General features: G+C 53.7%; 1 protein-coding gene across 1 annotated transcript in view; it reads right to left on the reverse strand.

Moving 5' to 3' along the window:
• Window positions 1-21355, reverse strand: part of ITPR1 (inositol 1,4,5-trisphosphate receptor type 1) — a 185935-nt gene that overhangs the window by 38400 nt on the left and 126180 nt on the right. Inside the window, 8 exon segments of the mRNA XM_054179973.1 lie at window positions 1270-1462; window positions 2752-2856; window positions 4038-4160; window positions 4808-4903; window positions 8285-8395; window positions 9841-10041; window positions 15995-16248; window positions 16857-17037. Of these exon segments, the coding sequence (XP_054035948.1) occupies window positions 1270-1462; window positions 2752-2856; window positions 4038-4160; window positions 4808-4903; window positions 8285-8395; window positions 9841-10041; window positions 15995-16248; window positions 16857-17037 (1264 nt within the window).

Raw genomic sequence — 21355 nt, forward strand, 5'->3', positions numbered from 1 at the left:
AGGCTGCCCAGAGAGGTTGTGGAGTCTCCTGGTGTGGAGAGCTTCCAACCCTCCCTGGTCCTTGTGCTGCTGGGCAAGCTGCTGTGGGAGCCCTGCTGGAGCATGGGGGGTTGGACTGGGTGATCTCCAGAGGTCCCTTCCAACCCTCACCATGCTCTCTGTGCAGGTCCAGAGGTCCCTTCTCATCTGTTTTTCCTCTATGATCTGCCACAGAGCCTGAGTGCCAGTGAGGTCTCTGCCAGGGGACCACCTTTGCTTAGCACACTGGCCTGGCAGGGAGGGTTGGGGGCTGACAGCAGCACTGCCACATCTGCTGCAGGAGGTGGTTCTGGACCAGTCTGTGCCCCTGTGCCAATCACTGGAGTTCAGCGGACTCAAGCATGGGGAACAGCAGTGCTATGAGATGGCAGCTGTGGAGCTGAGCAGGAAACAGCTGCTTGGTTTCTCCCATGGCACAGGGTCACTGTTGGTAAATTCTGACCACTCACCCCTGCCCACTGAGGCTGAGCCTCCTGTGCACCTTTGCCCCTCCAGCAAAACTAGAAGTCATTTCTCAAAAGGAGACAGTTGTGAATGAAAGGAGTTCAGGAGGTGCCTGGGGGAAGTGGTGGCTCTGGATGGATTTGGGGAGGTTTCCTAGGTGCCAATGGGAGCCTCAGAGGGAAAAGGCAGTGCCTGGAAATGCTTTCAGGTATTTTAAGCACCACAGGGCTGGGACTCGCAGCAGTCTGTCTGCCAGGCTGTTCCTTGCCCATAGGAAGGGTGAATTCTACTTTTAGTATGACTGGGAAAATGCATTTACCCTGCTCTCAAACAGCTCAGCTGCTGGAGATACCTTAAGCCCCTGCTGCACCATCCCAGCCTTGCTCCTCCTTGCAAGGCAAGGGAGCTGCTTCCTGTATCCAGTGCAGGGAGAGAGAGCAGCTCTCTGCTTTCTTCTGCCCTCTCCATTTCTCCCTGCCACCAAAAGCCTTCTCACTTAAGCTAAGCCTCCACCAAGTTGTTCCTTCCTGCCGGACCTGTGCTCCTCCTTCCCGCCCTGCCCTGGATCTGCTCCAGCAGCTCCATCCCGCTCCTGCACCAAGCCTGACTTCCTTACAGGGTGTTGCCAGCGTGCAGAGGAGCAGACTCCTCTTTCAAACCATTAGCAAGGCTGCTGCCACGCTGGGGAACCATCTGCTACCAAGTCAACGTTTCTAGCTCTGGGAGCCTGAGCTCAGCTCTCTGCCGGTAAGGCTCCGGGCAGCCAGGCCGCCGGCAGCAACCTACCTCGCAGCTTCTTCTGCCAGTTCATCTCATTGAAGAGGTCTTCTGATTTCAGGAAGAAGTCATTGATCTTGCTGCCTTGCTCATCCCTCTCTGTGGTGTAATAGATCCTCAGCTTGGACTCCTTGGTCAGGAACTCACAGATGCTGGGCACGGGGAAGACAATTTGCTCCATGGTCCGGTCCGACCTGACGATCTGTAACGGCAGCCCCCGTTAGAGTGCCTCCTGCCTGGGGCATGCTTTGAGCTCTTGGTTTGTCTGCCTTTTTCTGACCTTCCCCCTGACTTGGCAAGCTAGGTGTAGAAATGTGGACATGGTTAGGTACATCAGCAGCCTGGTAGAGGCTTCATTTAATTCACCGTTCAAAGCCAGCCTGCACTTAGCTCCAAGACCTGCTGGAGAGGGTCCAGAGGAGGGCCATGAAGAGGACTAGGGGCACCCTCTGCTATGAGGATAGGCTGAAAGAGTTGGGGCTGCTCAGTCTGGAGAAGAGAAGGCTCCAGGGAGACCTCAGAGCTGCATTTCAATATCTGAAGGGGACCTACAGGAAGGCTGGGGAGGGGCTGTGGGGATAGGGGCAGGGCAACCAGAGCAGGAGATATTTAGGTTGGACATCAGGAGGGACTTCTGCACAGTGAGAGTGGTGAAACACTGGAACAGGCTGCCCAGAGAGGTGGTAGATTGCCCATCCCTGGAACCATTGCAGGCCAGGTTGTTTGAGGTTCTGGGTAACCTGCTCCAGTTGGGGATGTCCCAGCTGACTGCAGGGGGGTTGGGCTGGATGACCTTTAAAGGTTCCCTTCCCACCTGCCCCAGTCTGTGGCTCTATGATAGGAGCAGTAACAGTTGTATTTCTACTGTGTAGCAGAGAGGTCTGTGAGCTCCTCATGTCTGTGCCTGGTTTACTTCATGAAAGCATCTCAGGTTGGCCACCCAGCCAAATTGTCATTTTGCTACAGCAAGAATGGCAAAAGCTCTCACTAAACTTCATGGATTCAGCAACAGCAGTGGCCAAAAAGGAACAGAAGTGAAGTTACACTTCCTCCTGCCAACAGAGCTCTGCTCAAGCTCCATCTTAAAACCCACACACGACAGCTCAGAAATAGCTTCCCCCCCAGGGGCTGTCAAGAAAGGGAAAATAAAGCAGTCAGCACAGAGAGATTCTGGTGTCAGGGATGACAGTCCACACACTGCTCCTGGGCTCAATCCAAAACCCACAGACTGAGTGGCCAGGCTCTGGCACAGGCTGCCCGGGGAGGTGGTGGAGTCCCCAGCCCTAGAGGTGTTCAAGAAACCTGCGGCCACGGCAGCCGGGGCCACAGCGGGGCTGGGCTGCCGGTTGGGCTGGATGAGCTCGGAGGGCTTTTCCAACTGCAGCAATTGTGCTCCTACAACAGAAGGGGTGGTTGACTGCACCATTCCTTCCCACAGCGAGTCTGCTTCCCCCCAACACCTCCCAGCAGCCACCACTTCATCCCCCCTACCTCAATCTGTGCTGTGTGCTTGGCGTAGAACTCCAGCGCCTCGTCTCCCTCGATCTGACCTCCTGGCTTCAGCATGTTCTGCAGCTCTTTGTTGTGACGAGCCAACTGAGAGAAAGGAATGCAGAGGGAGTGGGAGACACCAGATGTCTTGCTGTGATATTAAATTTCTGATTTTTTACCCAACAAACCCCAAAAAAGCCCTCCAAGAGCACTCAGTCAGCTGCTAGGAAAGGGCAAAGTTGACAGAAGGCTTTGTTGGGTTCCAAGCAGGCTCCCTGCAGCTCTATTTTGGGAGCAAGGCAGCACGATTCAAATCTGGGTTGTTTTTAATAGCCCTCTTGTGCTCCCTCTTTTCCCCATCCCTCTGCCTGACTAGGGGAAAATTTGCCACACTTGGTCTACCCTTCTACACACCCACCCCAAACTCCCAAGGTGGGCTAATCGCTCAGGCAGGGAGGGGAGAGACGATTCCAAGAGGCAGAGGGAGGGAGAACTGCTCCAAAGAGGTTTCTGGATGCTCTAAGTCCACCTCACTGTGATGATCCTCCTCAGATGCCACAGGAGCAAGAAGCCTCTAGTTGAGTGACACAGCAGCATCAATATACTGCCCAGTTTAGATACCTCTGGACAGGGTCTGTCCATGGAATGGCTCAGGCTGGAAGGGACCTCGGAGATCATCTACTCCAACCTCCCTGCCATGGGCAGGGATGCCTCACAACTGGACTCTGCTGCTCAAGGCCTCAGCAGCCTAGCAGCCACAGAAGTGTTGGCCTGGGTGATCTCAGAAGTCTCTTCCAACCTTTTTTTATGATTTCATGACGAATTTTCCCCCCCCCTTTGGTTTTTAATTACCTCTCAAGCACCAGATTTTGCCCCCACAATGACCCTGACTGGCTCCAAGAGGGACAGAATGTGACACCAACCATAAAACCAGAGTGAGGGTTCTGCTGACAGTTTCATTGATCTGAGAGCAGAATTCCTTTGGGAGTATAAAGTATCCTCTGATACAGCTGAAAAATAATACACTGCTGCCCAGCTCTGCCAAGAACCTGACTCCTGTGTCTGCAGACACCTGGTGAGGAGCCTGCCTGCTCCCCATGATACAAGAACCCTCCCCAAATTTCTTGCAGTACAGAATCTCCTGATTCTCTGAGGGCTGGAGTTTGCTCTGACCAAGAGACAGTGAGCAGGGAGCATGTCTCAGAGGTGAGCCATTCCAACAATCCCAGGGCAAAGCAGACCTCTTGCTGTCCACAGTGCTGCAGAAGCTGTAGGTGAACACCCACCTGGTGAGCTAGGATGTAAATGTTGTGTCCCACGTTCCTTGGAGATGCTGCAACATCTTCTCCATTCTCCCCATCCTCAAACTCCACTTCTCCTTGCATGTAAGCCTTCTTTATCACTTCCACCTAGAATGACAGAGTGAAGAGACAGCTCAGGGTGAAGGTCAAGGGAGGTTCTCCTCCACATCTACTCTGATCTGGTAAGGCCTCGTCTGGAGTCCTGGGTCCAGTTCTGGGCTTCCCAGTTCAAGAGGGACAGGGAACTACTGGAGAAAGTCCACTGAAAGGCCACAAAGAAGCTGAGGGGCCTGGAGGTTCTCTGAAGGGGAAAGGCTGAGAGCCCTGGGACTGCTGAGCCTGGAGAAGAGCAGCCCCAGAGGGGATCTGAGCAATGCTCAGCAAGAAATAAAGCATGGAGGTGATGAGGCTGGGGCCAGCCTCTTGTCAGCGGTGCCCAGGGACAGGACAAGGGGCAATGGGCACGAACTGGAACCCAGGAGGTTTCACTTGAACTTAAGGAGCAGGCTATGGAGTCTCCTCCTCTGGAGAGATTCCAACCCCACCTGAAAATGCTTCTACACAACCTGATCTAGGTGAACCTGTGTTAGCAGAGGGGTTGGACTGGATGGTCTCTGGAGGTCCCTTCCAGCCCCCACCACGCTGTGACACTGTCTCATGGAAGTCTAAGGCCAATATATATTTCAGGAGGAAGGTCACTGAGCTTCTCAGCTCCCAGGATAAACCAGGAGCTTGAGGGTGACCCAGGGACTCACCAGCTCTTTAGGCCTCATGTTGTAGAGGATCCTCTCTGCGTTCTCACTGTCATGCCTGCTCTCCATGATGGCCAGGAGCAGCTTGGAAGCATTGTTCTGAAGGGAGGGGAGAGCAATAGCAATCAGTGCACCCAGCTTGAGTGCCACCATCCCTGCTGCACAGAAGGTCTGGAGCTGGTTTCTACAAAGATGAGCCATGGGCACAGCAGATTTTCCCAGCCAGCCCCACTGCATGACTTCTGTGGCCAGACCTCTCTGAGCACTCCCTTCTCCTCTAATCCTGGAGACCCACAGCTCAGGAGTATTTTTCACCAGTTCATTTCCCAGACCCTAATGACTGGGAGCCACTGACCCCAAGTCAAGGCTTGGATTCCTAAAGTGCCAGTGCTGGTGGTGTTTCATTTGACAGGCACTGCAACATCTCCACAAGCTCTCAGCTCCAAGTGGAGCAGCTCAGCCCTGCTGAAGACACTGCTGATTAAATCAAAGGGTGGCCAAGGCTGGAGCCCCAGACCTGCTTCCCTGCTTTTAACTGCAAATGACTCCACAGCCCCAGAGAAGAGAGGGAGGAAATGGGAAACTACCACCAGGCACCAGACTACTCTAATAGGAACAATTCAGATTAAAATCCATCATGGCTGACAGGCAAACCCAATAAAAGTATTTAATTTGGAAGTTTAATGCTAATTGAGTCTAAAAGCATTTTTTATTTAGCAGCAGAACTCCCCCAGCAGCCAGCAGGAGAGGGCAAGGCAGCAGCGGAAGGCAACCAGACACTGGGCTGCAGGGCAAGGCAGCAAAGACTGCAAAAGCAGGGAGGTGTTGGGTTAGGGTTGGGCTCAGTGAGCTGAAGGTCTTTGCCAGCCAGGCCATTCTGTGATCCTGTACTCCAAGGAGGACACTGAGGGGCTGGAGAGGGTCCAGGCAAGGAAGCTGGGGAAGGGTCTGGTGAGCAGGGCTGGGGTCTGGACAGCTGAGGGAGCTGGGGGTGTGCAGCAGGGAGAAGAGGAGGCTGAGGGGAGACCTCATTGCCCTCTACAGCTCCCTGAAAGGAGATTGCAGCCAGGTGGGGGTTGGTTTCTCCTACCAAGGGACAAGTGACAGGGGGAAATGGCCTCAAGTTATACCAGGGGAGGTTTAGGTTAGACATTGGAGGAAACTTCTTCACTGAAAGGGTTCTCAACCACTGGAATAGGCTGCCCAGGGAGGTGGTTGAATCCCCAACCCTAGAGGTGTTAAAAGCCACTAAGAGGTGGTGCTGAAGGACATGGTTAAGCAAGGGCACCTCTCAGGTGCCCTGAGATTCCTTACCCAAGACTAAGAGATCCTTCCTGACCCAAGGTGAACAACAGGTCCTCAGGACATGACAGCATGCTGAATCCATGCTACTGAAATCCATGGAGCTCATTCACAGTATCACAGTATCACAGTATCACAGTAACTAAGGTTGGAAGAGACCCCAAGGATCATCAAGTCCAACCTGTCCCAACAGACCTCACAACTAGATCATAGCACCAAGCGCCACGTCCAATCTCCCCTTGAACACCTCCAGGGATGGTGACTCCACCACCTCCCTGGGCAGCACATCCCAATGACGAACGACTCGCTCGGTGAAGAACTTTTTCCTCACCTCGAGTCTAAACCTCCCCTGACACAACTTGAGACTGTGTCCCCTTGTTCTGGTGCTGGTTGCCTGGGAGAAGAGACCAACCCCCACCTGGCTACAACCACCCTTCAGGTAGTTGTAGAGGGCAATGAGGTCGCCTCTGATCCTTCTCTTCTCCAGGCTAAGCAGCCCCAGCTCCCTCAGCCTCTCCTCATAGGGCTGTGCTCAAGGCCTCTCCCCAGCCTTGTTGCCCTTCTCTGGACACGTTCAAGTGTCTCGATGTCCTTCCTAAACTGAGGGGCCCAGAACTGGACACAGTACTCAAGGTGTGGCCTAACCAATGCAGAGTACAGGGGCACAATGACCTCCCTGCTCCTGCTGGCCACACTATTCCTAATACAGGCCAGGATGCCATTGGCCTTCTTGGCCACCTGGGCACACTGCTGGCTCATGTTTAGGCGGGTGTCAATCAGCACCCCCAGGTCCCTCTCTGTTTGGCAGCTCTCCAGCCACTCTGACCCCAGCCTGTAGCTCTGCATGGGGTTGCCGTGGCCAAAGTGCAGCACCCGGCACTTAGACTTATTAAATGCCATCCCATTGGACTCTGCCCATCTGTCCAGTTGGTCAAGGTCCCTCTGCAGAGCCTTTCAACCCTCTAACTGACTAACATCTGTTCCCAACTTGGTGTCATCTGCAAACTTGCTGATGACTGACTCAACCCCCTCATCCAGATCATCAATGAAGATGTTAAAGAGGATGGGGCCCAGCACTGATCCCTGGGGCACACCACTGGTGCCTGGCCGCCAGCCGGATGTGGCACCATTCACCACCACTCTCTGGGCTTGGCCCTCCAGCCGGTTCCTAACCCAGCACAGAGTGTTGTGGTCCAAACCACGAGCTGACAGCTTAGCCAGCAGTTTGCTGTGGGGGACGGTGTCAAAGGCCTTGCTGAAGTCCAGATAGACTACATCCACAGGCCTCCCCACATCCACCAGACGGGTCACCTGATCATAGAAGGAGATCAGGTTGGAGAGGCAGGACCTGCCCTTCCTAAATCCATGTTGGCTGGGCCTGAGCCCTTGGCCATCCTTCAGGTGCGCAGTTATTGCCGCCAGGATAATCTGCTCCATCACTTTCCCTGGCACTGAGGTCAGGCTGACTGGTCTGTAGTTTCCAGCTTCCTCCATCCGTCCCTTCTTGTGGATGGGGACCACATTGGCCAGTTTCCATTAGATACTGACCACTGTCCAAGCCTAAGACTAAGAGCCAGCCCCACCTCAGCTCCACCAGGAGCTGGGAAAGCAATGGGGTGCACTCTGACCCCTGGGACTCAACAGGAGGTTTCTTGCTCTGTCTTTCATCCATTACACACAAACTGTTGTCCAAGTCTGAGGCTGAGCCCAGCTGTCCCTGAGCTTCCTCAGGAGTTCAGAAATCAAGAGGGTCTGGCTCTGAACCTCATGGTTCAAGGGGAGGGTCTCCCTCAGGTCCCTAGAAATCATTCTAACTCAGCCCTCCTCGGCGTGCCTCCCCCGTGCAGCAAGCCCAGAGCAGCCCTTGCCCCCAGACTTCGGCTGCTCCTTGACAAAGTCAGGTGAAACCCACTTCTGCTAAAGCTCTGATGGTGATTCTGCAACCCATCTAAACCACTCACTCCATGACACAGCCCCCATCTGCAGCTGGTGTCTCCATGTTACCATTTCAAAGGAGAAACCCCTGTGACACCCCCCCGGGCGCTGCCTCCAGCCCCCTCCCGCACCCACACTCTGTCACTCCTGAGCGGAGGGACCCACCACACAGCCACAGCCCTGCACCAGCCAAGGTGTGGCTGAGCTCCCTGTGCAGGTGGATCACACACAGCAGCCACTTGCCTTCAGCTCCAGCACGAGGTCCATCCTCTTCTTGCCCAGGGGGTTGATGTCGTTGAGGATCAAGGCCGTGATGATGTCGATGCCGTTGGACTCGTGCGTGGCGATGCAGTTCTGCCCGAAGAGAGGGCACAAAGGGACTGTCACTAACTGTCTGCACTGAGAGTGCAGCCTGGGCTGGGGACCCCAGCCACCACACAAGAGTCACCTCTTCCAGAGGCCTGCAGGGACAGGACCAGGGGCAATGGCTTCAAACTAGAGCAGAGCAGATCCAGACCGGATGTTAGGAACAAGTTCTGCACCAGAGGGACACTGCGGCAGGTTGCCCAGGGAGGTGGTTGGGGCCCCATCCTTGGAGATATTCAAGGGGAGGCTTGAGAGGGCTCTGGGCAACCTGATCTAGTGGAGGATGTCCCTGCTGACTGCAGGGGGCTTGGACTGGGTGAGCTTTGGAGGTCTCTTCCAACCCAGACCATTCCATGACTCATGCCCTCGCAGGCTGTCTGAGGTGCTTGGCAGAACAGAAAGCCCCAGCCAGAGGAACAACAAAGGATGAAGGCTTTGTGTGTCAGGCTTTTGCTGTCTGCAGCCAGGGCCTGTCCTGCTGAAACCAGCCAGGCTCAGGAAGCAGAGAGCAGCACAGCTGATAAAGGAAGCATTTACATGCCAAAGCATCCAGCCTCCACACAGAGCTGAGGAAAAAGCTCTGTTTTAGTAAGATTAGGGAAAGTTTTCTTTATTTTTGAAGTGCCTACTTCAGCCCTAGGCAAAGATTGTGAATTTCCATAACCACCTTCCTTTCCCTTTAACCCTGCTCTCAGGATGGTCTGGAACTGAAAGGCACAAACCAGCACTAGCTTGCTGGCTGCAAAATCCAGAGCCCTGCTCTCTTGCCAAGCTCCACACCTCTCTCTAAAGGTTCTTATTCCACACAACCCAAAAGCCAGAGAGAAGCTGTTAGGACCTGATGAGCCTCATGAGTTCTCCTGCATAGGTGGAATTTCACAGGATCCTAGAATGGCTCAGGTTGGAGGGGACCTTAGAGATCATCTACTCCAACCTCCCTGCCATGGGCAGGGACACCTCTCAACTAGACTCAGCTGCTCAAGGCCTCATCCAACCTGGCCTTGAACACCCCCAGGGAGGGGACATCCACAGCCTCCCTGGGCAGCCTGTCCCAGAGTTTCACAACTCTCCTACTGCAGAACTTCTTCCTCAGCTCCAATCTGACCCTGCTCTGCCTTGGCCTGTCTCTAGACACCCTCCTGAACAGTCCCTCTGCAGCCTTCCTGCAGGATCCCTTCAGCTCTGGTCACCTCCACTGTGCTTTGTTCAGGTTTGCTGTAAGCTACCATCTCTGAGTGCACCAAGAGAAGAGCCTTCAAAGCATAGATGTCCTCCAAAAAGTCACATCCCAATCCTTCCAGGTTCAAACAGTAGGGACAATGGAAGTGAGCAGTGCTTTAGGACAGAACAAGCCTGGCAGACCAAGAACCAAGGCACAGGTTGTGGGTGCAGGAGAAAGGGTGATGATATCTGTACAGCCATGGCTGCATTACCTGGTTCTCATGGCAAGGACCCTGACAGTACTCAGTCAAGCTTTCCAGTGTCTGGTTGATCAAGGCCACGTTTTTCTCATTGATATACAGCCCAAGAAGCCCAAGTCCACCAGTGGTGCTTCCACAGATACAGTCCAGGAACTGCAGGGTCTCACACACCAAGTTGTAGTTGGTTTTGTTGTTCTGGCAGCGAAGGAAATTCTGTGGGGAGAGGGAAAAGCCAGGGGTGGGGGAAGGCAGAAACAAAACCCACATGAAGTGATGCTGGGATGGGAATATTTCACCAAATGGCAGAATGGTTTCAGCTGGAGAAGACCTCTAAGGTCATGAAGGCCCAAGGAAGATCACCATGGCCACTGCACATGGCCATTGGAACAACTGCACTGCTGGGTGCACTGCTGCAATTGCACTGCAGTCTGGACAGGCAATTTCAGGGCAATAAACAGAAAGAATTCCTTATGGCTCTGAACCCCAGAGGGAATGGGCCCTTCACAGCCAGCAGGGAGCTCTCCTGGAAGCTGCCCTTCCAGCCACCTCTCCTGTTAGCATGGCAGCATCCTTCTGAGCAGCAAAGGCTGAGAGCCCTGGGGCTGTTGAGTCTGCAGAAGAGCAGCCCCAGAGCCCAAGAGCTGAAGGAGCTGTGGGGGGCAAGAGGCTGGGGCCAGACTCTGCTCAGTGGGGCCCAGGGACAGCACAAGAAGCCATGGGCAAAGACTGGAACCCAGGAGGTTCCATCTGAAGAGAGGAAGGAAGTTGTTTGCTGTGAGGGTGCTGGAGGCCTGGAGCAGGCTGCCCAGAGAGGTTGTGGAGTCTCCTGGTGTGCAGAGCTTCCAGCACTCCCCTGGGCATCGTGCTGCTGGGCAAGCTGCTGTGGGTGCCCTGCTTTAGGGGTTGGGTTGCACTGGATGAGCTCCAGAGCTCCTTTCCAACCCTCACCATGCTGGGATTTCACTGCTGACCATCTCTCAAGCCTCTCTCCTCCTCAGCCCTTTCTCCAGGATGGAAGCAACACGTCCCTGGCTCTGGTTTCACAGCAGCACCACCTGCCAGGAGGCAGCTGACCACATGCCTTGAAGGCAGGCATCACAAGATGCAATTCCCTCAACTGCAGTTCTTCCCACATCATTATTGTAATCCCAGCAGCTTGAAGCTGCTGATTAGGAGCAGCTCCTCTAATGCAATGCCAGTTTTATCAGCATGGATTAAAGATGTTTCCTGCCTCCTGTGTTCCAAATGAAAAGAAAACCACCAAACCCACCCAAAACAAAGGAGGACAATTAAAGAAACCAGATTTCCCAGTGACTCAGATGCTGTTTGTCAGCACCCTGCAAACAGGCAGAGCAACCACCGCTTGCTTTCCTCAAAGCATCAAGCAGGACAATCACAGGAGTGTTTTAGTTGGAAGAGACTTCCAAGATCAAGTCCAGCCATCAGCCCAACCCCACCATGGCCACCAAACCCTGTCCCCAGCTGCCATGGCCACAGCTTTCTTGCACACCTCCAGGCATGGGGACTCCACCACCTCCCTGGGCAGCCTCTGCCTCTCCCTGACCACTCCTGCAGCAAAGAAATTTTTCCTCATCTCCAAGCTAAACCTCCCCTGGTGCAACTTGAGGCCATTTCCTCTCCTTCTACCACCTGATCCTAGGGAGAAGAGCCCAACCCTCACCTCAGTGCAGCATCCTCTCAGAGCACTGAGGTCTCCCCTCAGCCTTAGCAATCCAAATGGAACTCCTACCTAGCTTCATTCTAACAAGTTACAAAACACTGCCAAGGTGAAAAAAGCCCTGCTCAGATGAAGGAGGTGCATGGGACCGTGGAAGCAGCAAGGTCTCCTGTGCCAGTGCTGCTAACTGATTGCCTGTGTCAGCCTAATAAGTCTTTTAAGGCAAAGAGAGTGAGGAATTGCCAGCTTCGATTGCAGCGAGGCTAAAAACGGAACATGCTGTCTATGAATGCAGACTAAAGGTGACAGTGATTCAGCACATTGCCTCTGATTGCTCATTTAGCATCCTGCCTTTTGATTAACTTGTCAGAATGTAGAAAGGTTGATGCTACACAGCAAGGGGAGCTTGTGCCTTCCCTCCACAAAGGGGGGAAAAAGAAAAAGAGAAATAGTGGAGAACACTGCAAGAGATCAACCAAAAGCCTCCCTGGCTGCAGCATGGCATTTGTTCTGCTGAGAGCTTGTTGACACCAGCTTTAACTTCTTGATCCAAAGTCAATAAACACAAGGCAAAGAGGAGGAACGAGGCACAGGAGGCAGAAGGACAATGGTGAGATGGTGAAAGGAGGGGGAAGGGGAACCCTGCAGCAAACAGGACCCCACTGCTCTGACAGAGCCTGCCCCAGGGAATGTCTCTTGCTGTCTCAGCCAGTGTGGATGGAGCTCTTCATGTGCTGTCATCCACAGCCTCTCCCAGGCTGTGGAGTGGGAACACAACTCCTCCATATGGAGCATGCCATCCTGTGGCTTGCAGCAGGAATGGCCCCAAGGTATGCACCATCCACAGGTCCCTGTGCTCAGAATCAAGAGTGAGAGCTGCAGCTGAAAGACAGGAGAAGTCTGCAGCTTGTGGAGGAGGAAAGGGGGAAAGGAGCATTCAGTGCCCAGCCTGAAGGATCCTACATACTCAGCTGAGAAGGAGTTACTCTGGTGGATCTGGTGAGGGCACACCTCCAATACTGGGTTCAGTGTTGGGCTCCTCACTCCAAGGGGGACATTGAGGTGCTGGAGCAAGTCCAGAGAAGGGCAGTGAAGCTGGGGAAGAGAGAGGAGGACAGGTGAGGAGCAGCTGAAGGAACTGGGGGTGTTTAGTCTGGAGAAGAACAGGCTGGGAGGAAACCTCACTGCTCTCTACAACTCCCTGGACAGAGGTGAGGTGGGGGTCCTTCTCTTCCCCCTAGTATCAGGTGATAGGAGAGGAAATAGCCCGAAATTGTGCCAGGGGAGGGTTGAGACCCAGAATTTCTTTGCTGTGAGAGTGCTCAGGGACTGGAACAGGCTGCCCAGAGAGGTGATGGAGTCCCCATCCCTGGAGCTGTTCAAGAAACCTGGGGACAGGGTTTAATGGCCATGGTGGTCTGAGGTTGCTGGTTGGAGTCAGTGATCTTAGAGGGCTTCTCCAAACAAACAGTTCCATGATTCTGTACTGGGAAGCTCTATTCTCCTCCAGCCAGCACAGCTCTTGCTTCCAGCTCCTGTTTCCTGGAGGCTTCACTCAGCTTGTCACAAGCTTCAGTTCTCGTGACTGATTCTGTAGTACACTTCATGTCTCCATTCAGGACAGAGGCAGCACAGAAAGGACCTCCTAAGGAAAGTGGAGGGGCTGCAGCCTGGCCAAAGAGACCAGATGACAGGCTGGCTAGAGCAGTGCAGAGCCCAGACAGCTTTGTGATCAAGGTTGAGCTCCCAAGGGCTCAGACCTCATGCAAGGTTAAAAAACCCAACACCTAAGAGTCTGAGAGAAGTCCTCAGCCACATGTGGTGTGTGCAGCCAGGAGTGGGGAGTGAGACAGAACCAGAGGACTGTTTGGGTTAGAAGAGATCTTTAAGATCAATGAGTTCAACCCTGACCCCAGCACTGCCAGGTCACCACTAAACCCTGGCCCTCAGCACCACATCTCCAGGGCCTTGAAACCCCTCCCGGGACAGGGACTCCATCACTGCCCTGAGCATCCTGGGCCAGGGCTGGGAACTGTTTTGGGCAAGGATCTTTCCTTGTGTCCAACCTAAATCTCCCCTGGGGCAACTTAAAGCTGTTTGCTCTTGTCACAATATCACACTTGCAATTTGAGAGAAGAGCCCAACCCCCACCTGGCCCCAGCCTCCTTTCAGGGAGCTGTAGAGAGCAATGAGGTCTCCCCTGAGCCTCCTCTTCTCCAGGCTGCACACCCCCAGCTCCCTCAGCTTCTCCTCACCAGCCCTGCTGTCCAGACCCTTCCCCAGCTTTGTTGCCCTTCTCTGGACCCTCTTCAGCTCCTCAATGTCCTTCTTGGAGTGAGGGGCTCAAAACTGAACCCACTAGTGTAGATGTGCCCCCCCACACTTAAGCATTCATCTGTTTGTCCCAGTCCTTGCATTCCTTTGAAGAAGAAATTGCAACTCCTCCTGCAGTCCCACAGAGCAAGCTGGCAGGGGCCAGCATCCTGTGTGCAATGCAGAACAAACTGCAGCTCTATCTGTGAGGGGAACCACTGAGTGATGCAAAAGGTGCAGTGCTGCAGCTCCCTGAGCCTTTTCACAAGGGCTTCCTCCTCATCTCAAGCACTTATCAGCTGTCACAGCTCTGGCTTTTCACATCATCAGGCTGCTCACAATCCCCAACAGCTTGCTAAGGGCTTGGTTTGAGGAACCTACAGCTGCACCGAGCAGGTGAGCTCTGATCTCATTCATTCACACAGTCCCAGCACAGTGGGGTGGGAAGGAACATCTGCAGATCATCCAGTCCAACCCCCCTGCTAAAGCAGGGCACCCACAGCAGCTTGCCCAGGATCAGTGTCCAGGAGGGCTTGGAAGCTCTCCAGACAAAGAGACTCCAACACCTCTCTGGGCAGCCTCACACCGAAGCAGCTTCTCCTTACATCCTTTACCCTTCTTCCTCCCAGAGCTGAACACACAGCTACCTGCTGTTTGGGAAAGCTAATTGTTTCAGGGCTGGTGAAGAGCTCAGGCCAAGTTTCCTGCCTGGCTTGAGTTCAATTCTGCTCCTATAGCTTGCAGAGCTCAGCCAAAGGCAGCAGCAGTCAGGGATCCTGTGCGTGCGGTTTGGGCTCCTGCCACGGAAGGCTGCTGGCCCCTGCCTGCCTCCGACACCGCTAACGGCCTGAAAATGCTTTGACAAAACAGAGATCAAATGGCTTTTCTGGGGGGAGGTGGAGAGAAAACCGAGCAGAAACCCTGCTGTGTGTAACCTCAGCACCTATAAAAGGCTGCGAGGCTCCCAGCCGGAGCTCAGCTCCCCCCCTGCCAGCGGCGGGGCCATGCGAGGGCAGCGGAAGCCCTTTGGCAGCGCCGGGAAGCTCTCGGGCAGGGTCCTCCACTGCTGGCAGCCCCTCCACAGTGAGCAGTCATGGCAATTATGCCTCCTTTCTGAGGGCATGGAGAACGTAGTGCTGAGCCTCACCAGCTCCTTGCCTGTGTTCAGTTTGAATCCGGCAGGAAGGAAGTTAAATGCAGGCCACTGGGAAGCACAAATCTTACCTGCTGTGGAGGTAGATGGAGCACAGAGGGCCAGCATGGTGGGGCTGGAAAGGAGCTCTGGAGCTCATCCAGTCCAATCCAGCTCACAAAGCAGGGCACCCACAGCAGCTTGCCCAGAAGCACAAGGACCAGGGAGGGTTGGAAGCTCTCCAATCAAGGAGACTCCACAACCTCTCTGGGCAGCCTGCTCCAGGTCTCCAGCACCCTCACAACAAACAACTTTCTCCTCCTGCTCAGATGGAACCTCCTGGGTGCCAGTCTGTGCCCCTTGCCCCTTGTGCTGTCCCTGGGCACCACTGAGCAGAGCCTGGCCCCAGCCTCTTGCCCCCCACAGCTCCTTCAGCTCTTGCTGAGCATTGCTCAGCTGCCCTCTGGGGCTGCTCTTCTGCAGGCTCTCAGCCCCAGGGCTCTCAGCCTTTGCTGCTCCCAGAGCTGCTCCAGGCCCCTCAGCAGCTTTATAGCCTCCTCTGGACTCCCCCCAGTAGTTCCTTATCTCTCTGGAACTTTGGAGCCCTCCCTAGGGCAGAGCAGAGGGGTAGAAGAACTGCCTTTGCCCTGCTGGCCACACTCCTCTCTGCACCTCAGGCAACCATTGGCTTTTTTGTCCAAATGCTTGAGGGCTGCTGAAACCCAAGCCCTAGTGGTCTCTCTATTTCCCTCCAGGACTGGATTTTTCTCTCCTTGCCCTCTCCAAAGCCCATCACCACCTTCACAGCACAACACTTCCTTGCCTCCAGCATTTACTGTTACAAAGCCCACACGAAGGGTCGGTTCCACCACCTTCCATACACATTGCAAAGACCACTCAGGGCTGGTGGTGGGACTGCAATGCTTGGCTCCAGCAAGTCATAAATACCTTTTTTTTCTTATGGATATTATCTTCAAGACCAGAGAAAATACCAAGGGGCCTGGGGGCCTAGGGAGAGTGATGTGGCAGGGACCAGGCTCTACCTGCAAGTCCCGGTTGTGGTTCTCACAGAGCAGCTGCAGGAACCTCAGGATGGGTTGCATTATTGAGATGACAGCACTCATCTCCAGGTCATCTTTGCTCTTGTCTGCTGCAGGCTGTGCTCCTTCTCCTGCTGAGTAGTGGTCCTCAGGATCAGCTTCCCTGCGGTAGGTGTTGTAAGCCTTCCTGGTAGCCGCAGAAGCCTCCAGCAGCTGGTCCCGGACCTCCTCGGTAATTTGGGTCATGGGCTCCCTCGCTGAAACACACAAGATGAGACCTCCCTCAGGGCAAGCAGAAGGAGAGGGACCAGAAAAATCTCTTCACACATCTCCCATGAGTTTCACACCCAGGCCAGCTACTCCTCAGCAGTTCTGTTGGTGAGTATGTTTAGTGTGATGCGAGGGTCTGGAGTTTAGAAGGACATCACGTCACTCTTCACACCTTTTAAGCGAGCCACAGTAAAGTTATTCCACTCTGGGATTAATTGGTTAGGGCACACACATCTAGCACTACCAGGAGTTACCACAGAGGACCTGCTAGAGAGGAAAACTGGGATTTTTCCACTTATTGCCAGAGAAGACACTGAGCCCGTGGTCAGTGCTCGGGTTTGGGCAGCTTGTCACGAGAGACAAGGCGGCAGAGTCTCGTCTCAGAAAGACTTTTCTCATCCTTTCAATAGCACAACCTCACAAATGGATGAAGGAGGGATGAAGCTCTCCAAATCCTGAGCCAGGGCACCACTGACCTCTGAGCTTTGCTCTGTGGGATCAGAGATCAGAGCATTACTGCATCGCTCGACACAAGGTCGGAGCCCAGCACGCGACCCCTTTGAGTCACTTCAGCAGCAGCACCCCCAGGGATTACCTTTCTTCCTGCTTGGTGCATCTCTGTCCGAGTCCTCATCTTTCTTTTTATTCCCTAAGTCACTGGTATTGACAGTGACAGTGGCCTTGATCTCCTGCTGTGCCACTTTCATCCGATCATAAAAGACCTTGAAGAACTTCTCTGATTTCTTGTCCTCCGTCAGGCGGCAGAAGAAGGAATGCTGCAAGAGAAGGAAGGAAGAGCGGCTGTGCCTCAAACCATGCAACCATCTGCACACCCAGGATGGAATGGAGGTTATTCCACCTCTCTGTGTGACACCCTGAAGGACTGGGAGGTTAACCAGCTTTCAGGACAGCAAAACCCAGAGCAATGGAAGCTTGCGTTTGACGGTGAGGGAAGCCCAAGCACCTCAGCTACTGACAGCTTCCAAATGCAGCTTGGAGGTGACTGAGATACAAGACTGCAGCCCTGATGCACTGGGCAGCAGACTTCTCTCTCAACAACAGAATTAGAATCACAACATCAGAGCATTGTTTGGGTTGGAAAAGCCATCTAAGAACATCCAGACCAACCAGCAACCCAATGCACCATGGCCATCAAACCATGGCCCCAAGTGCCATGGCCACACCTTGCTGGAACATCTCCAGGGATGGGGACCCCACCACGTCCCTGGGCAGCCTGTGCCAATGGCAAGCCCAAAGAAGTGAAGTAAGGGTGGTGGAATTAGTTGTACTTTGATTCTCCATTCAGAAAGAAAAAGGTATGAGCAAAATATGGAGGAAAAACTGTCCTGCTCTCCTGCCCTCAGATCAGAGGGCAGAGGACTCATGACAGGCAACCATCAACACTAATCACAGTTAGAGATTCATAGAAGGGGTTGGGTTGGAAGGGACCATGAAGATCATCCAGTCCCAACCCCCTGCCATGGGCAGGGACACCTCCCCCAGGCCAGGCTGCTCAAGGCCTCATCCAGCCTGGCCTTGAACAGCTCCAGGGAGGGGACAGCCACAACCTCCCTGGGCAGTCTGTGCCAGGCTCTCCCCACCCTCATCCTCAAGAATTTCTTCTCCTCTCTAGTCTCCATCTCCCCTCTCCCAGCTCAAAGCCATTGTCTCTCATCCTGGCACTCCCAGCCCTGTCCCAAGTCCCTGCCCAGCTTTCCTGGAGCCCCTTCAGGTCCTGGAAGGCTGCTCTGAGGTCTCCCTGGAGTCCACACAAGGCACAAATAGGGCAATGCAAGGAGGGACAGTTTGTGCTGAGTTTCCACTGCCCTGTCTGAGACTTGATTCCTACTCCAACATCTCTTGAGCTGGCAGAACTCAAGGCACTGAGTCCTCCTGGGAAGGTTTATGGATGTCCTCCTGCCCACATGTGCTCAGAGACAGAGAGTTCCTCCCACGGACCGAGGAGAATACAAATCACGGCCAGGTCAGAAGGCAGCCACCAGAGTGAGCGATCAGACAGCGCCTGATGAAACCAAGATGTTGTTACATAAATCAGGCCCTGAGCTTCAGCAGGGCTGAAGGGTGAACTCCTAAGTGGGTCACCTTCTGCGGAGCATTCTGAAATCAGTCAGCGTTCTGCAGCAGCTCACGATCCAACGGCTCTCCACCATGAATAGGAATGAAGCCTGATTTATGGAATGGCAGACAAAAGAAATGGAATAAAGGAATGAAAGCAGGAACAGCAATCACTCCTGGCTGCCTTCCTGCCAGGAGGAGCACACCAGGCCCTCTCTGCTGCGCCTGCTTTGATCAGCCCCCAGCAGCTGCAGTCACAATGACTTTGAAACGCTCATGACGTCGCGTCTTCGGTTACAGGCTGAAGAGGACCACTCCTGTCTCAAGAAGCTCATGAGATAGAACCAGAGAGTTGTTTGGGTTGGAAGAGACCTCTAGCATTGAGTCCCACCATCAACCCAAGGCCACCACGGCCATTAAACCACGTCCCCAGGTGCCAGGGCCACACATTTATTGAACACCTCCAGGGATGCTGATTCATCTCCTGTGAACAAGAAGTGGCCTCAAATTCTGCCAGGGGAGGGTTAGGTTGGAGATTAGGAACAATTTCTTTGCTGCAAGAGGGGTCAGGGGTTGGAACAGGCTGCCCAGGGAGGTGGTGGAGTTTTCACCCCTGCAGATGTGCAAGAGGCCTGTGGCCACGGCAGCGTTGGGTTGAGGGCTGGACTGGATGGTCTCAGAGGACTTTTCCAACCCAAGCAGTTCTGTGATTCTACAAACCATCAAGCTCTAGAAAGGGCAACTGTTTTCTGGACAAAGACACCACTTTGCTGGTCAGGAGAGCAACCTGGTTGCACATCTCAGCAGCTTATTCAGGAGGACTTTCCCTGTGACAAAGCGGCGGCGAAGGAGCAGCTTTTTCTCATGCCCCACACTTTGAATGCACGCAGCAGTTATTTGCTGACAGGCTGGATTTCTGTTGGCTTTTCAAAGCTTCTCAACTGACTTTTCCACTGCACTTCAGAGAAGAAAAAAACACAAGCAAACCCCCAGAAGAAAGGGAGGTTTCCAGTAAGGGCTTCTCTCGTTTGTGCTGTGCGTGCGTTCCAGGGCTGTCACCAGATGATTGTTTCACTTGAGGTCAGGGAGCCTAACACCTTCACACATATGAATCAACCACATGCCAACTAGCAAAGAGGCTGTATTTTAAGAGGTGTGATCTTGCAAGATGTGCTCCAGCAGGTAACTTTGACAGGGATCCTAAAAGCATGTATTTATGGGCAGAGCCTCCAAGCACAAAGTGGATCAAATCCGCCTCTGAAAGTGGAAAGAGAGTGGCCAGCTGAGGCTGCTGCACACAGACACCATGCAGCCACCAGCAAGAGTGCAAAGGGCAGCAAACCTCTACCCTCACAGGTGGTTTTGAGGGACACTTCTTTCAAAGGGACCACTGGCACAGGAGCATTGGACACCAGCCAGCCCTTGGGGAGCACAAATGCAAACCCCAAAGCCACTGTTTTCTAGCTAAAGAGTTGCCCTCACTGTGCATCAGGTAAAGCAGACCAGGCTGGCTCCTCATCTCCCACACAGAATCAGAGAGTTGGCAGGGTTGGAAGGGACCTCAAGGATCAGCCAGTTCCAACCCCCTTGCCATGGGCAGGGACACCTCACACCAGATCAGGTTGCTACAGGCACATCCAGCCTGGCTGCACAAACCTCCAGGCATGAGGCTTCCCCTGTTCCAGTCTCTCCCCACCCTCATGGGGAAGAACTTCTTCCTAATATCCAATCTCAATCTACCCATTTCTAGTTTTGATCCATTCTCCCCAGTCCTATCACTCCCTGACACCCTCAGAAGTCCCTCCCCAGCTTTCTTGGAGCCCCCTTCAGACACTGGAAGGCCACAAGAAGGCCTCCTCAGAGCCTTCTCTTCTCCAGACTGAAGAGCCCCAACTCTCTCAATCACAGACCCTGTGGGGTCAGCCACCAGCAAGCTGGGACTTGAGACCTCCTAGAAACCCACTGCAGGCAACCACATGGCCCTACAGGGCAGCTGGGGAGGCACTTCTCACAAGGGCTTGGAGTGGTGGGACAAGGGGCAATGGATTGAAGCTTGAAGAGGGAAGACTGAGACTGGAGATGAGGAAGAAATTCTTGAGAGTGAGGGTGGGGAGCCACTGGCACAGGCTGCCCAGGGACACTGTGGATGTCCCTTCCCTGGAGGTGTTGAAGGCCAGGCTGGATGAGGCCTTGAGCAAGCTGGGCTGTTGGGAGGGGTCCCTGCCCGTGGCAACTCATTCTCTGAATCCATGTGGCTAGCCCAGGAAATAAATGAAGGCCAACTTTAAGCTGCAGGACATGGATGAGCTCCAGCTTGGCCCACGCTTGAGCCCCACCAGCCCTTGGCTCTCCCTCATTAACTGAGCCCAGAGCTGTGTTTAACTCCTGCATCCTTGAGAAGAGCATCCTAGCTTGCCTTGGAAGGCATTGGAGCTGAACCCTGTGGCCTGTTCCAGTAGTTACTGACTGTTAGAAACCTGATTAAGCTCCTTTTTATGTCACTAACTTGCAGTTTGTTCCTCTTCTGTGCTTAATTCCCAGGAACTTGGTAGCCTCTCCCCTTCAGATTATTTACACACACTGTGAAATGTTTACCTACCTCTTTCTGCTAAACTGAAAAGCCTATTTTTGCTTGCTGGCATTTTAGTCAGGATTGGTATCATTTTCTGTGCTGCTTACTACTTCTTTTTTGGCATGTTCTTAAATATTGCAGATCATTAACAATCTGGGTTGTAGAATCACATTTGAAAACAGAGAAATCAGCAAAAAAATGGGGATGTCTCCTACCATTGCCACATCACTTCTCCCTTCCTGCCTTCCCTTCTAAGACTTTTGACATCAAACACAGACCATCCCAACAAGGAGGGGAAGAGAAGCTCAGTTCATGGCCAAGCAGTTCTGGGGAGGGGGATGATAGAACCACAGAATTGTTTGGGTTGGAAAAGACTTCTAGGGTTGACTGCAACCAGCAGCCCAGCCCCACTGTGGCCATCAAACCATGGCCCCAGGTGCCATGGC

Source organism: Dryobates pubescens, chromosome 1 (assembly GCF_014839835.1).
Source record: "Dryobates pubescens isolate bDryPub1 chromosome 1, bDryPub1.pri, whole genome shotgun sequence".
NCBI lineage: Eukaryota > Metazoa > Chordata > Aves > Piciformes > Picidae > Dryobates > Dryobates pubescens.